The sequence below is a fragment of the Diadema antillarum genome, unplaced genomic scaffold (assembly GCF_040938485.1).
Source record: "Diadema antillarum isolate AM-2024a unplaced genomic scaffold, OU_Dant_1.0 scf00000091, whole genome shotgun sequence".
NCBI lineage: Eukaryota > Metazoa > Echinodermata > Echinoidea > Diadematoida > Diadematidae > Diadema > Diadema antillarum.
Window position 1 is genome coordinate 539627 of NW_027270980.1, and position 17502 is coordinate 557128.

General features: G+C 39.5%; 2 protein-coding genes across 2 annotated transcripts in view; one reads left to right on the forward strand and one right to left on the reverse strand.

Moving 5' to 3' along the window:
* Positions 1-3439, reverse strand: part of LOC139718246 (ribosomal protein S6 kinase delta-1-like) — a 30038-nt gene extending 26599 nt beyond the window's left edge. Inside the window, exon 1 of the mRNA XM_071629728.1 lies at positions 3344-3439. Within this exon, the coding sequence (XP_071485829.1) occupies positions 3344-3439 (96 nt within the window). The remainder of the gene's footprint in view (positions 1-3343) is intronic.
* Positions 3440-6124: 2685 nt separating this feature from the next.
* On the forward strand, positions 6125-16636 carry LOC139718175 (3-oxo-5-alpha-steroid 4-dehydrogenase 1-like). Its single transcript, XM_071629655.1, has 5 exons — positions 6125-6508; positions 11271-11437; positions 12923-13024; positions 14164-14314; positions 16019-16636. The coding sequence occupies exons 1-5, from the start codon at positions 6165-6167 to the stop codon at positions 16083-16085; spliced, it is 831 nt and encodes a 276-aa protein (XP_071485756.1). The 5' UTR covers positions 6125-6164; the 3' UTR covers positions 16086-16636.
* Positions 16637-17502: the final 866 nt, after the last annotated feature.

Here is a 17502-nt window from a genome sequence, read left to right on the forward strand (position 1 = left end):
CTCCAGGGCTCACTGAAGGGGTGTTCCATCCAAGCAGGGATGGACTATAAGAAAACATCTGTCGACTGGGCGAACTTCGTCCGCGACCCCTTCAAAAAATTCGTCGATGATCTCTACAACGGGGAGACCCCAGTCCTCCTCCGTGGCGAGGTGGAAATCGACGAATCCCTCTTCGGGCGTAGGTGCAAATACCACAGGGGCGATGGCACGAAAGGTGTCAAAGTCTGGGTGGTGGGACTCGTCGAGCGAGAGACGAACAAGCTCGTCTTGTACCCGGTCGACGACCGATCGGAAAAGACGCTTACCAGCATCATCCGTCGCCACGTCGTCCCCGGGACAACGATTTACACTGACGGGTGGAGCGGATACGTCCAACTCAACAAGCTGGGTTACCAGCACTTCTCGGTGGTCCACAAGGACCAATTCAAGGCAGTCTTCGAGAATGTGGAAACCGGGGAGAGGAAGGAGGTGACGACGAACACGATCGAGGGGGCCTGGAAACACGCGAAGGACCACTTTCGACGTATCAATGGGACGAAGCTGTCCAACTTCGAAGCCCATATGGCCGAGATCATATGGAGGAATCATGTCAGAGGCCAGAACATTTTCGAAGCCTTCTTCCGCGACCTTCTGGGGAAGTACTTCCCTCTCACAGGGCCTAGGCAGCTGGAGACAAGGCAACCCCTTTTCGATACCTGGTCGACCTGCAATGCGGACACCTCCATCCAGAGACTGAGCGACGCAGAGCTGGACGATGACGAGGATGGCGACGACAATGGAGAACCATCTCCTCGCACATCGACCCCGAAGCCGAAAACCGCCTCCGGCACCGTCGCCGCGACCGCCACCGCCTCCGCCACCGCCGCCGCCGCCACCGCTGGGCCAAACCAGTCAGGACCGAACAAGAAGAGGAAGCGCTCGCCGTACAAGAAAGTCTGCCACCCGACAGGCTTTCGTCACGTGAATGCCCCTACTCTAGTGGCTGGTCAACGACGACGACCAAGCAACCCGTACGGGAGAGATGCCTTCGTCACTCTGCCGAGTGACATGTCTTCGGACGAAGACTTCCAACAGTGAACTCATTCACTGTCCAAACCCAACGGCTCTTTTCAGAGCCAACACACTTCCAAAAAAGAAATCAGAAGATGACTCTCTCAATGCCTCAATAATTTATATAATTATGAATTATATTCTTTGATCTATTCTCACTTAAGATTTCCCTACATCTTTTCTGGTATTACTTTCTGTCTATTTCTTTATCCATCACTTATCTTCTTATAAGAATCTCTATATAAGAATCCGAATCTCGATCACTCTTCTTATAAAAATCTCCCCTTTTCTATCAATTTATATTGCAGTATAGCTCTACCCTTAGAATTTGATGAAATTTAGACACCCTTCTCACACAAAAGCTTATTAAATTTCGGTTGCAACTTAAATATACAATTTATAATTATATTCTTAAAGTAATACCAGGAATATTTTGATACAACAACTAGAATAATGACAGAGTGAGAGTGTTATTAACTACAATTGGCACAATGATAATCATGATAAAAACAATAATGGTCTTAACCCTAAAAAGACTGGGGGGGGGGGCCTAAAAGGCCCCCCCTCGACATTTCGCGCGATTACTCAGCAACACACAATGCTCTCGCCGCGATGCTCTATGACTTTTTTCTTTCGAGTTTCCCGCACATTTTGACACCAAATTTGTGACGCCCGGGGGTACGGTTCTGAAGTTACATAACTTTTTGTACATGCACGTGAGGCCGAAAATGGCTCAAAAATGTGATTTTGTGTACAAAGTCAATGCAAATTGAGTTTTTTCACATGGTTCATATAAATATGCTTATTTTTACTCTCAATGGCTAAAATTAATTTCTTTTAGGAGTATTATGCTTCAAAAAGTGTCTGCCACAAATTTTGTTAAAAAAAACAACAGAAACAAAAGGTCGAAAAAACAAAGAAATACATAAGAAATTCATAAAACAATAAAATAAATAAGAAATTAATTTTGATACCGAATTTTTTTTCAAGTACATTTGCTGAGAATGCCACAAAGAATAATTAGACGAAAAATGAGCACTTTTGGAGCTTTATTTACTGATTTAGATCAAAGAGTCTGATTTCTTGCATAAATTAGCATAATTAATCAAAATAAAATAAAAGAAGACTATTTTGTAAAATTTAAATATATGGTCTTGTAGATTACATCGCACACTACCATTGTGCAAATTTCCGCGGCGATCGCGCGATCCACGGCCGAGATCTTAAGGGGGGGCCCTTTAGGCCCCCCCCCCCCCCCAGTCTTTCGAGCTACCAAAATAGCCCAGTCTTTTTAGGGTTAAAGCATCATCATCAGCATCATCATTAGGGCACCAAAACAGGGGTTGGTTACTATAGCATTACTTTATTTTTTGGCCTGCAAAAAATGCTAATAATCGTTTTCAACACATAGCTCAGAGTATTGGATACTTGAGGTGAGAGTACAGTGTAATTTTCACTTAATCAATGTCACAAATGAAAAATCGATGAAAAAAAGAAAGAAAGAAAGTATATACTAACCAATAAGGAGTTGATTGACGAGGAACATGAACTTCAATAATTGCAAAATGATAACAGATTAACCATATAATGATAATGAGAAAAATATAATAATCGTCAACAGCACCATCATCACCATCATCGTTGCCGAGAGTGCAGTGTAATTTTAACGAAAACAATGACACAAATGAAAATCGATTAAAAAAAAGAAAGGGAAACTGACAATATATATATATATATATATATATATATATACTAGTATATAACACATCAACTTTTATTTGTGGAAATTGTCCCCACCGACATACATAACGTAGCCGGTTCGCTGTGGAGGGGGGACTATAACACGAGTATATATACTGTTGGAATAATCCCCACCTCCATTCAAAACACGCACAGTTCGTCGTTGTGTGGGGACTATATCACGGGCATAACAGAAGGGGAGTGGCTACTCTATGGTCGTGAAATTGTCCCCACCACGTGTAATTCGCACGCAGTTTCCCATAGAGTGGGGACTATATCACGACCATATAATAGTGGGAGATACACGGAGATACGCAGTACTGTATGAAGAGTGTGTGTGTGTCACTTTAGTGTGTGTTGTCTCACGGCTATTGACCAATCATGACGTCAGCTAATGCATCAAAATCCGCAAGAGGGAGGCAGACAGGTACAGCTCTACACACGCAATATGTGCTACACTCTCAATAGGTAGGTACAGGGGGATTCCAATAGTCCCCAACGGAGACGTGGGGACTATATCACGATTATGCCGAACAGTGTACTATCAACTCACCCTATATGTCACCTTGTATACTGTAAAACCCTTTTCATGTTTTGTGGGTTCTGACACATTAAAGCTTCTGATCCAGGTATCTTTAGACGATGCCATTTTCCGCAAACACGAATTTTTGTTTTCACACGGTCTGGGTCATAATTCATTTTCTGCTTGGGTTCACACCGCACTAGCGTTCATCCTGGAGTGTTTAGAAACCCGGACAATATCATAGTTCCCAGATAGATACAGGCATTTTTCCTGCCCCACTAAGCCTGAATAAATAATACATCACTAAATCAAACTGACTTGTTAATGCAAACAGTTTATTTTTAAAGTAGGACTTAATGATAGATTATTACAATACTTCCAATATCGTCACAAAACTGTAGGTTGAAATATTTCAGAAATATGTAGCCTACTTATTGATCTGGTTTTTGTTTGTTTGCTTGCTTTTTCTGTGTGATTGCCCAGGCATTGCTATTCCATATCCTGACTCCCATCGGATATCGTGGGACGATTGAATGCATTTAGGAAACCCTAAAACTCCAATTTCAGTTTCAATTTGTTTTATTTCTCCACACTTGGTCAAATTATGACAAAATCACAAATTTTAACTTACAATCTAAACAAGATTAACCAAAGAAGAGTATCATTCATTTCATTGTTTAAGATAATACATGTGGAGGACATCATTACGGGCATCATCACTCGATTGAAGTCGCATGACTGGGATTACGGCATGAAAACGTCCTCTTGATGTTTCTTTTTTTTAATGAGAACTTGACTATATGAGTCAAAATAAGATATGTAATAATATTGATCCACAGCATTAATATATAGCGCTATATCTGCTATATAAACATTCAAAGGGCAGACTCCTCCAAGAGAGGGTTATGGCGAAAAATATTAGTCTTTGTTTGTGAGTCTTTGAAGTGCGCCAGTTTGTCTAACAAGCGGATGGGAGGGATCGAGTTCCATAGGCAATGGAGGAAATGCCCGGTGTCCATATCCTTTGAGATGTGATAGGCATCTGGAGGGTCTAAGGCCAGATGAACTTCAGGCCAGGGTGAGGCTGGGACGTCGATCGATTAGGAAAGACATGCAGGTATCCTCCTGGGGATCGACTATTATGAATGGCCTTAAAAGTGAGAAGTGGGATCTTTCTAAGATATCAATTTTTCTGTTCTTGATGGGAAGCCAATGCAGCGTCGAGGACAGGGTGGATGATGTGATCATACTTCATCAGTGGCGGATCCAGGAATTATGTAAAGGGGGGGGGGGGTTAGGGCGTGACTAATATTTCTGGTGCCACTTCCGGGTTTCATTTCATTTTTTCTTTTTATTTCTTTTGTTTTTAATGAAAAATAAGGGGGGCGTGCGCCGGTTGCGCCCCCTCTGGATCCGCCACTGTACTTTCTCAGCCCAGTGAGTAAACGCGCCGCTGCATTCTGTTAATACAGTATACTGCTTGAAGTGTGTTCAAGGTTGCCAGCTAGAGGTTTTTAAAGACCGTTACGAAAATCCCGTCTTGATTAATGAGTTAAGGATGAGGATGAAGCTTTTTGTCCTCGTAAGCAGACATCTATAATATAGCTGCAATGCTATACGAAAGCTTGAAGTAAGCAGTCCGGCATACCTGAGAAACATACACTGAGAATCAAAATAGAAACCACAATAAACAAACAAACAAACAAACAAACAAAAACAAAAACAAAAACAGATCAATAAGTACAGATTTCTGAAATATTTCATCCTATATAGGCCTATAGATTCCAACAGGAAGTAAAATAAAATATTGCGTTGAGGAATAAACTATTTCATAAACTTAAGTTTGATTCGAACAAGTAACTTTAATTGCTTCTTAAATGTATTTTTAGTGACATACGCCAATCGACACGGTGATGTGTGGCAGTGTGCCACACTCAGACAAGTTCTTGTTCCAATAACTTTATATCCATCATACCTCTGGCACATCAATTTGATCCTGCATAGGACAGGATTATGTGCTGCTTTAAAGGGACGATATAGTATTGGTGCAGCCAGAGTATTAGGATTTTAACTTTGAGTGAGATACCAAGAAACCATGCATGTCGATATGGATACCCAGCATACCATTCTAAGAGGAATCTATTTCATGAAAATTGGTTTTGGAATGGCTGAGACATCCAAAAACAAACTAAACCAAGGCCATCGTAATAAAAGGTGGGTCCCACCTTTTATTAGGATCCCTCTATTTGGATATCTCAGCCATTCCAAAACCAATTTTCATCAAATGGTTTACATTCTATTCATATTTCCTATGAGGTTTCTCAGGATCTCGCCAAAAATGTTAGAAAAGCCTAAAAGCCTGAAGTCATAGGTCTCAACCAAAATCATAAGAGTCGCGACATTTCTAATTATCTGTATTCTTTGGTATCTCTGTTTAGGCTTCATACTTTTGTTGTATAATGTGCAGTTACCTCACGAGTCACGATCACAGATTTTATCATCGCGCACGAGTTTAACACAATGTGATATGAACCAAACTCCTTGATAGATTTGCTAGTGAAATTTTCTTCCGATATCAAAATGTATGAACTGAACTGAATTGAGCCAAAATGAATTGAGCTAAAAAGAAAAGAACAAAATAGAAAGTGAAAGAATGATTAAATCACGACTACAAGTTATGTGGTCGTAGAGCGCCATTCGTGGTGTAAATCGAAAACTTGCCAAATGCGGCTGCTACGTACACAAGATTGAGATACGGGCAAACTGTGTTTCATCACGCGGCATCATCAAGCTCCTTAAAAGTCGATTATATTACATTCCCACCCGTGAGTAGCTGGTTGAGAGACGTAAAATGTCAGCTAGAGATTCAGGAGTGGTTCCTGTGCCATTTTTGGAGACAATCATTAGCGTCGTTGGTGGAGGTGAAAGACATTTCTTAGATATCATGGCGTATGTTATGATTGCATGCGGTGTCATGACACTGAAAAATCAAATGTCGGGCGGCCGCACCCCGTACGGTCGCTACGCGAACCCGAAGTTCGGCAGGGGTGTTGAGACCCGCACGGCCTGGTTTATTCAAGAGCTGCCGTCCTTCGCAGTTCCAGTCTTGCTTATACTTTTGAGCCAAGGCCAGTACCGAACTGCGATGCCGAATTTGCTGCTAATTGGCTTCTACACTCTTCATTATTTCCAGAGGTAACTCTTCATGCTCAGGTATTCATGCATTTCGGTAAAACAAAAGGACTTATTATAGACTAGACTAGAAAATAGTTGTTGGAGTTCTAAATGTGTATTCTTTCCTCGTCCACGCACGGACACAGTTGAGTAGAGATGTCTACTGTGAAGTGCAGTGCAGTAGTGTAGCATTAATACGCTACACAGTTCTTAAATTAAAATTGTATCATGCTCAAGTGAATGTATAAAACATAATTTTATGTATTGCCTTGTCTTTAATAGAATACCAACACTGTCTGTTTCTTATCTGCTAGCTGCTGTTGAGTGTTAGTAACATTTTTAAACAGCCCCCCCCCCCCCTTTGCTTTGTGTTTTTGTGATCCAGGAGAGCCAGAGAGGGGTCTGTTTCATATAAGTCCTCACATAACGTTCGATAATCTGAATACATATATCTCAGAATTCGTGGCCAAAGTTGCTCTTATAGTCTTATGTATGTAGCTATGTCATGTGGATAAGTAGCGTCAATTACCGTATGGTCGCCACTTGTGTGTAGTTCTTGTGCACGTCCGGGCTGGCGAACTAATATCGGCACTGAATTAGTTCGCCGCCCATAGCCTGCCACATATTATTAGCGTGTGTGCTATACATACGCTTCAATGAAGGAGGCATTGTCGGTCACCGCGTTTGAAAATCTCCCTTAATCTGCCACCTGAAATCCATTCTAAATCAAAAAAATCCTCGCATTAAAAATGGTTTTATCACCTGTTACATATGGTAAAATATATTTTGATTAAAATTATTTGTGTTTTTACGGAGGAAAAAGGTGAATTACGAATGTATTTTAAGAGTGATGAAAATGCGTCGCCCAAACTGATCTCCGATCGCGGCGTGCGTTACATGCGATGTGAATGTCTGGCGACCTTACCGCAGTGGCGACCATACCGTAATTGACGTTAAAATCCATTTAATCGTCTGTCCCCTGTGTCATTCTCAACCTTTTCTGCAAGTTTCATTCAAATCTGTTCACAAGTTTTTGAATTATTTTGCACATGGACAAACCAACCAACCAACAAACAGTAATGACCAGTGGCAGATCGGGGGGGGGGGGGGGGGGGGGGGTTAGGGTTAGCCCTTGGGCTGCCAAGTAACAATTTAATGTGCATAGGAAAACACTGTCATATTCATAATATGTCCAGACTCACTAGTTAATAACCAAAGACCGAACACATGATAACTCTGGACAAAAGTGGGTATTAAAATGTTACTTGATCTAAAAAGACATTATCAGAGACTCCAACCTCAAGCACCTTCTGATCTGGAGATTCTCCCGCCTGAAACCCCTAGCAAACGGGAGACTCCGTCTTGCGCACTTCACGAGCGCAAAGTCCCTTGCGGTCTAGGGTTCTAGATGCTCTCTCACGCTATTTAAGGCTTATTTTTCAACATACAATGAAATTAAGTAAGAAATCATTTCAAACGGGAGAAATTAAATCTCAAGCGGGAGAACGGGAGATTCTGCAAAAAAAGTGCTTTCGGCGGGAGATCTCCCGTCGAAAGCGGGAGAGTTGGAGTCTCTGCGTTATCATGGACTTCTTTGTATGGTCTCCATTGCATTAGTAGATGCCTGGAAAACATCACTTACGGGGGTTCAAATAGCAAAAAAAAAAAATTGGCACACCGCTACGCGGCTCACAGACATCGCCGCTTTGCGCCTTGTGGACAGTGCTCTGCATCGTTGTTGCGTCAAACCCAGGGACTGCAGGGCTTTTGTCAGGCATAAACAGTATGGAGGGATGGCAACCTTAAAACAGAAATTGCAGTATTTGGAGGGCTGAAAAGGAATATATTTTGGGGAAAAACAGTATTTTACCTTTTCCTGTGATATGTGTAGTAGGCTATATGTAATGTAATATGGGAAAAATAGAAAAAATAGAGCATGTAAGTATGCTTAAAATCGCAAGCTGGCGGACCCTAAAAATGAAAAATCTCCCTACTGTGGGAAGGGGAATACTCCCCTTCCACACCCTCCCCCCCCCCCCTCGCTCGCTTCGCTTGCTTGGGCTCGGTCGCTATGCTCCTCCGCAATACCCAGCTCAGCCCCTGAACTCCCCTTGGGAAAAAGCTAGATCCGCCCGTGATGACAACATAACCTCCTCGACGGAGGTAATTATGAATTCAAAATTACCTTTACCGGTACTCATGGTTATGTATTGTCACAAAATGGTATGTGTCACTGTTGCCTTCTCCACTGAATTTATGTCTCTGACTGTGGTTTGCGGTTTGAAATTACATACATAAATGCTCATGAACATTGCTGAAGCATAGGGAAATCATATAATGCTCTTTATCGCTACTCACCTGAAAGTACCAGGTAGCAAAAAAATTTAGTCAGGTTATGGTGCCAGCCGTTAATGGGGCATTCCAGATGATTTTCATAATTTCACATCATGTAGTACATAAATCAAGAGCTCCATGTATATATTTTTAGAATTTATTGTGGTTCTTGAGCAGAGAAACAATACTTTAGAGAAAAAAAAACCCTAAAAACAAATTACACTGAACAAGGATGATGACATAGGAGTTATAGCATTTTCATACTTATGTGGTGAAGTTTGTTGTGTTTTATTCTAATTTATATATTTTCATGTGCTATGATTCACGGAATAGAAGAGACAAGCCTCTGTATACAACACAGGGGCTTGTAGGGAAAATAGATGATTCTTTACAAAAACACTATAAAATGAAAATCAGGGAGACAATGCCACAAAAATATGAGAACCCCTGCATCACCCAACATCAGACATCCTCAAATGTTAGAGCCGAGTTTTGACTGCCTGCCCGTCTATTGCCACACAGAGTTCAGTATTCAGATTGCAGACCTTGATCCCAATAATAAATTACTACAGGTACACCCAAGGATGGGGATTAGAGATTTGGGTTTGGAGTAAAATAAGTAATACCTCTGTATCCATCAGGTAAAACTGGAGTGATCGTGTAACTGCAAAATGCCAAACTTAATTGTAGTGGTAGTGGTAGGACTCCATGTAAGGTGGAGGTATCATTGAAGTAAGTACAGAAATCAGGGGTCTCATAATATGGAGCCCTCTATCTATAATGTTAATGATTAACCAGAAAGTAAACAAATTTGATGTCAGTGACAAGAATAAAGCTTGGAATATTTAGTCTCTCTGAAGCGGGACTTGGTATATTGTGATAGAAAAGGTTCTCACGTAAAGTTGAGTATAAACTTCAGAAGAAAGGGCCACCTGTAGTGATTTTCCTTTTTTTAGATTTTTCTCACCACTTACATACCGGTAGTGGATTTGTAAAATGTGTACATTGTAGTGATCATTGTCAACAGAGCACTGCAATCATTCTAGAATAGTATGTAGCATGTACACACCTCGGCTACACACTGGAGTTCAGATCGTTCTCTCACTGCAATATTTGTCTTGCACTACTGTAACAACAGTACTCACCATGTCCCTCATACCCAGGTGTATAGATGGGTACCTGGCAATGCTAGGGTAAATATAATGGTACAGGGCCCTCTAGTAGAGCAGTGGCAACACTGAATAGGCTACCCTGAATAAATGAGACCTCATCGTTTTACCAATGACAAGTGATTTTCATCAGAATATAAGATACAAGGTCTTGTCACCGCAGCGACTTCTAGTAATACTACATATATGCCATATATATAGTGATTCACGAATTAGGACGTGCTGACGATTTCGCAAACTGTGGTTAAATTTGCGATTGTGAAGTACAGCACTGAACCAAGAAATGTGCACGTCACATTCATATCAGGAGTATTATCAATATTTTGTGTGTCTTTAAATTCACAAATAGCACCTGACTCACGAAATTTGCGAAATTAGAAATCTCGCGAAATATTTGATGTGTACAGTGTAGTTTAACACTGGCACTGGTCCGATGTTCCCAGACCAGTGGAAATCACTGTTGGACCAGTAACTTTTCAGGAATTACCAATTACACTTGTCTACGAATGTCTGACATGACCAGTAAAAAAAACAACAAAAACAACAAAACATTGCTGGGGCTAGTCAAAAAAAAAAAAAAGGAACATGACCAGTAATATGTTAATACCGGTATGAAATTGAAAACTTGATATCTCCACAGGTCCAACAGGGACAGGTTGGATCAGTGAAATAAATGGGTTAGTGTGTAGCCCTGTAACATATGTTACAGGGCTACACACTAACCTGTTTATTCTACTGACCAGTATATATCAAGACTGTTGTAGCTTAACACAGAATAATGTGGAATGATGTTTATCAATTACTGAATGCAGCACTGGTGCACGCATTTTATATGATTTGCATGGTCAACAGATTACTTCCTCTTCCTTTCCCACCATATCTGTCCATGTGATAATTTGGGCGTGTGACCAGGTTGTTTCCTGTACTTACTTCACAGACCTTCCTGACCTTATTTCACAGAAGTCATGAAACATACTATTATCGTACCTTATTTGTCGCTCTAGATTTTACATTCAAAGAGTCTTGGACTGTAGTATCAACTGCAGTCCAATTAATGAGTGAAGTTGATTTACTCACAGTAATGAGTAAAGTTGATCATCAGAATAATTGTTAAACTTGTGGAAATGCATGTGGAATAAAGATACCGGGGTACAACATGTTTTAGTATTCAGTTGATTATAGGCCATAGCGTGTTACTTCTAAAAACTTTTGTCTGAGGGATACTGACATACGGATGAGTTCTTGATACCGATATCCAGCTGAATTGTGTCTTCTCATAGGACCTTCATCTTTTCACTGCTGATTCGTGGAGGCAAGGAAACCCCTCTCCTTCCCTTCATCCTGGCCTGCATTTTCTGCTCCTACAATGGCTACATGCAAGGGAGGTACCTCACACAGTATGCAGTGTATGACAAGGATTGGATTAGGGATCCTAGATTTATCACAGGTAAGGTACTGTGGTTGGGAAGTAATTACAGTGATGTTGTGTATAACTACTATTGCAGTGCTTGAAGTTATTTGTACATTCATATTTGTCAGTCTCTTCTTTTGTCTTGAGTGTGTGTCATTCCATACAAATGACACACACACCTACTTCAACGTGAGTTAGAAAATTAAGTGCCTTAGTTTCATCTACTGTGCATACATTGGATGAGTTCTATCTTGTAGAATTGACTTCAATGTTTTATCCTGACTTTGTGAGTCTCAAATTATATGACTTCAATGGATGATATATAGTATATTATTTGTGTGTCACTGCATAAAGAGATAGATGTAAAATTGCCCTTTGTGGTTGATTCTTGAAATTATCAGACTTCATTTGTGACCCTGCACCACAAAGCCACCAAAGAGCTTTCCATCTTTATCTACTGAGTACTGTGTTTGATAGCATTATTGCATTTAACACCGCATTTAACTGTACACAGCCCTGTCCCTGTAGGTGAGGGCATATTCTGAAAAAGCTCGACTCTAAGCTTTAATAGGGATATATATTAAACTCTGTACCAATGGACATTCCTAACCTACCTTAACAATGGAATGAGAGCACTTACTGTGGAAAAGTATTTGCTGTGAAAAGAGGTTTTGAGGGTAAGGGATAATTAAAGTGCCTGTGTAAATCTCACAAAGCTGTGCTCTGTGTGCACAGTGAATGGGACAAAAGTAGGAAGAGAAACTCCACAGCAACCACAATGAAAAGGATTACAAATTAAGCTGAAATTTTGTGAACTCTATAAAAACATTTTATTTATAACTTATACTAACTATCCGAACAGTAGCACCATCCTATCAAGAGGTATTGCAGTTGAAAGGGAAGATTATTTGTGGGATTTGTACAGAATGTAAAGGGGCTTGTACGTCACACCTAATCACGATGTTCTAGAAAAATGTATTGTAGAATACTGCAAAAAATAATTTTCTGTTCTTTTTTTCTTAACCCTATATTTTAGAAATTGGTAGAAGAAGAATTGCTCGTTCAAAAGTATAAACAAGTAAAGATTGACTTGACTGGCCCATTTCACCTATTTTGTCCTCAGTTATAATCAGGGTGTGCACATTTTTGCAGGTTTTGTGATGCATGGCCAAATTTAGAGTAGAGTCCATGATGAAATGTATAGTACTTCACAACTTCAGTTTTGATTACAAATAGATGAGGTAATGTCCAATGTCTCATGAATAGTTGCATGGATAGAGATAATCTGGATATATACATGAAAGCATGACATTTTGATAGACAATGGGTCTTTACTGAATACCCCCACCCCAATCGTAAATGAAGATTTGCACTTTCATATTTCACTCTTGGACTAAGATTTGACCTGCTGCTTTCTGCAGAAAAAATCTACTGGATCATTTATGTTGTTGTTTGATGCACTACTATAACTCTATGACTTCATTTGTTTTGTTTCATTGCCATTTTTTATTTTCTCTACAGGGGCAGTCCTATTCTTTACAGGCATGGCAATTAATATCCATTCAGACACCATCTTGAGGAATCTACGTAAGCCTGGAGAAACTGGTTACAAGATACCATGTGGTAATAATCTGTTCTTTTTATATCAACGTATTCTTTTCCAAGTTGACTGAAAACAATTGCAGTAAAGTGTGGTTACAAATAAGTGGATACATTAGAATACAGATTCTGAAATGTGTAATGTACAGAAGGAGCACGTGAAGGAAAAGATACAAGGACAACTTTTTTTTTTTTTTTTTTTTTTTTTTACAAAACACCTGAAAAAAGCTCATGACATGTCTGTCACCAAAGTGCACCAATTAGCAATTGCTGGCATTTGTTGTGGAGCATACAAATACTGTCTCTTGTTTGTCAATACTGCGTGATGACCTCACTAACCACATATGTGACCGTCCAGCTAAAAACCCACAAAAAGTTGCCATTGAGGACTCCCTGTCATGGACCAAAATATGTTGTTTGGGTTTAGTGACTTTTCGCTACCTACTGTCAAAATATGATGGCTTAAACCAATACCAAAATTGAGGTATTAGCAGTTTTTCTTGACCATAATTTTTTTGAGAGAGAGAAAGAGAGAGAGAAAGAGGAGCTGTGTTCAGTGTGCAATAGAACATGTCCTCATTGATACTTTCTGCACAGTACGCCTGAGTGACTGTAAGCTTTATCAAAGTCCTCTGTACTCCCTTTTCAATGAAACAGCAACTCTTAACTCTCTCTTATTTCAATCAATTTTTGAATGGGTTAGGATGGTCCAATTTTAATAAGTTATCAGGCTTAAATCCAACTCTTTAAAACTATTTAGAAGAGTCACAATTCTTTTTGGCCTGCTTTTTGTGGGTTTTGAGCTGGGTGGTCACATTTGTGCATTGTTGCAATAGGCTCTACTTCTCACTGGTGTGCAATTCCCATGCCTTGAGAAATATTTTTCATCACATTTAGATGCTGTGGACCATGATCAATACATACAAGATGTTGAAAAAAAAAATAACAATTCAATGGTCTGCAGTTGTCTTCTGGAACAAAATTACGCATTTTGTGAAAGGTGAAGCATTGTTCTATTCAGCACGACTTCTCTTCATTTTAATAGTCCATGGAGCACATTATTTTTCACCTGCGAAATCTTGTGCTGTTGCAACTGCTGTCGCTCTTATTATCTTTTTGTATACTAATGAGTCAACTGCTGTATTGTTATGCATGGGCTCCAGGTGGATTGTTTGACTACGTCTCGGGAGCCAACTTTTTGGGCGAGATCCTCGAGTGGTCAGGGTATGCTGTCGCCTGCTGGTCACTACAAGGCTTTGCGTTTGCCGCCTTCACCTCATGTGTGATTGGTCCCAGGGCCATTGCACATCACAAGTAAGTGATTTGGAGTTGGTGTACTTACTGCAGTTGTGCAAAAGTCTTGGCCATAAAAGTTACAATTTCATAAACAGTCAGTCTTTTGTAGACACATTGCATAAACTGCAAAGTAAAGTCACTGAGAAAAATCCTTTTTTTTTTCATTCCTTTTTCTTTTATTATTTTGTTGACTTCTGCATAAAGTTGACTCTCATGTATGTCAACAGATTATCTCAGGTTCTGTGTACATTGATTTTTGCAAGGTTTACTGTATATATCACCAAGATTTTCTCAGTAAAATCTGTCTATATTTGGTTGTGAGTGCCTGTTGAGAACTGTGAGGTATGTCAGGTTTTTAATCCTACCTTTCTAACCAATATCGCGATAGATATGTGTCTCTTTAATTAAAAGACAAAATTAAACAAGACAAAGTAAAACCCTTTCACAAATGCGTACTAGAGAATGGGCTAGTACCACAGTTGTCATGAAATTTGAATAAGATTAAAAGTGTCATTAATGACATCTTTTTCATTCATCTGCAGTCATTGGATAACTCCTCTAATAGTGTATTGTGGATCCTTTCAATATTCCTACATTACGTTTGCACAACAAAGTGTGATTGCAAAGTCTGTGATACTGAGCAGTTTGTGAGATGTATGGTGTCTGGAATTTTTTGCAAAGTTGAAACAGTCCACTCAGTTTATCATACAGAGAATCAGATCTCAAGAGATCCACTTTGAATGTCCCATGAACAAAGTGTTACATTTCCCTTATCTGTCTCTTGTTTTGTTTGTTGAGCAGAATAGTCCACAGAATCTGTAGAAATATGAAATTTTAGATTTTCTGTGCAACTCTGTACCATATTTGAGAACTGTAAGCATATTGAGTTTAAATGATAATGAATATTCATGTTTTTATGCCTCCGCCATGAAGTGTCACTGGAGGCATTATGTTTTGGGGTTGTCCGTACCTTGGAAATTATTCAATGCATAAACTTATAAAAGGGTCAAAAGTCAAGTAAAGATCCTCAAATCCCCAAATATCTGCACTCATAGACAATATAGCCATTCATCCAGGTAAATCTAGTGTAAGGAAAGTGAACATTCAACACATTTGTGACAAAACTGTCATTTTGATATTTTACCAATTATGTTAAACTGTTATCACACATTGTCAAGATGTGCTATAGACCTGTTGGGAGAACCATGCATTATGGCAGAGGCATACCAGGTGCCATAGCGACATTTCTAGTTATTATCATCATTCTTTGAAAATCATATTTTACAAAATGAGAAATACTGAAGTGACCGATACCTTGTGATGTGCCTCATAGTGAGATTTTGGGAAACTGGTGACAGTGTTTGTATAGAGTACAACAGCCCTTGTGATATAACAGAAACTGAATTTTTTACTTTCCTAGATACACAATGTTCTTTTAACCCTAGAAGCATGAAATTCTCCGTCAGAGAGAGTATTATAAAGTCCAGAAATAGCATTTCAATCTTTTAGAATGGAACATTTTGTATTCTGCCCACCATATTATAAAGTCTAGGCATAGTATTTCAATACTTTTAAATGGAATACATATTCTGTGTGTTCAGCTCCCGCATAGGTACCCTTGCACATTCTGTATCAACAATGAATTTTTGAAATCCGTAATTATTCACATGACTTTTTAATTGTTGTTGTTGTTGTTTTTTAAATCATATCATTTCTGCCCAGGTACTATTTGGAGAAATTTGAAGACTACCCCAAGTCCAGGAAGGCCCTCATCCCATTTGTTCTCTGAATTTTGAAATGTAACATCATTATAGTGATCTTATCATTGGCAAGAGGGGCATTGTCAATTTGGTGGAGGTTAGATGGTTGATAGCTCTTGTTGAGCAGTGTTCATCATTGTAGTACTTATGGAAAGAATGATAAAATGGAGAATGCAATGCTTCTTGCAATAACTTTTCGTCTTCTATTGGGGAAAAAAGGGCAGTTATTGATGGACAAAGATGATGTAATATGGATGAGACAGAAAATGTGCTGGTAAAAGCACTCATTAATGCACTTGAATTCAAAGCCAGTATGGCTTACACTGGCAAACTTTCAAAGTAGTTTTTTAGTGGGAAGAGTTTGTTTCTCGAGGGAACTGCATGCTGAGGAGGTCAGGAATTGTGGAGCAACATATGAGTGGAAATTTGAGCAGAATGAGAGGAATGATTAAAAGGAAACATTTGTGACCTTGTTAATGTCAGGAAACAACTAGCAATATGTCACATCATGAAAACTGCCATATAGTCCTGCTCATAATGTCAGTTGAGAATGAGAAGGGCATTAAGTTGTCTTGAACACTATGGGCCCAAATTCACGAAGGTGGTACAAATGAAACCGTTGTTTAAACCATGGACAAAAACCATGGAGCACCAAGTGTCGCTCAGAATAATTTGTTACGGAATTGGTCATTTCGTTGACAAAATGACCATTTTGTTAATGAAATTTTCATTTCATGGACGAAATGTTCACTTAGTTACAAAATGTCATTCTGTTACAAAATAATCACTTCATCAACAAAATGACTGATTTCGTAACACAATATTCCATGCAACACTTGGCGCTCCATGGTTTTTGTCCATGTTTTAAGCCATGGTTTCATTTGTACCACCTTCGTGAATTCGGGCCTATGGGTTTAGTGGCAACTTAACGCCCTTCTCATTCTCACCCGACAAAAGTCACATGATTGCGACAGTAAAGCATAGAACTTTGAAGAAAAAAAAAGCTATCAGTAGAGACCACTGTAAGAATAGAAATAGTTGGGAGTATTGACTATGCTTCAGTGTTTTAGAGAGGACATTGCATCTGCAGCATACCATGTGATTCATGAAAAGAAACATTTCTGGGAGTCAAAGGGGCATTTATGTTGTTACATCACTTGATAGCAAGCAAACAAAAGAGCAAGTGGCACCACATTCCTTTGGCTGTAGCTTACACTAGTAGGTCTTTTTGACTGACCTTTAAATGGAATTCCATCATTCAGAGGGTGGTGTATTTTTTTCTTCTTTTTGTCTGTGTTTGTGCTCAGGTAAAAACCCACAAGAAAATAAGATTTTCCTACAACTGTGAAGGAGATGAGAGGGTAAATTGAGTGGACAACATGTGAAAGCAAGAGCTCTATATATCAAACACATCATGATTGCTAATATTAAAACTTATTGTATGGT

Excerpts from the sequence above, each read along its gene's own strand:
- LOC139718175 (XM_071629655.1), top strand. The coding sequence starts at position 6,165 with ATGTCAGCTAGAGATTCAGGAGTGGTTCCTGTGCCATTTTTGGAGACA. Across the intron at positions 6,509-11,270 it reads ACTCTTCATTATTTCCAGAG|GACCTTCATCTTTTCACTGC; the intron begins GTAACTCTTCAT and ends GTCTTCTCATAG. Across the intron at positions 14,315-16,018 it reads AGGGCCATTGCACATCACAA|GTACTATTTGGAGAAATTTG; the intron begins GTAAGTGATTTG and ends ATTTCTGCCCAG.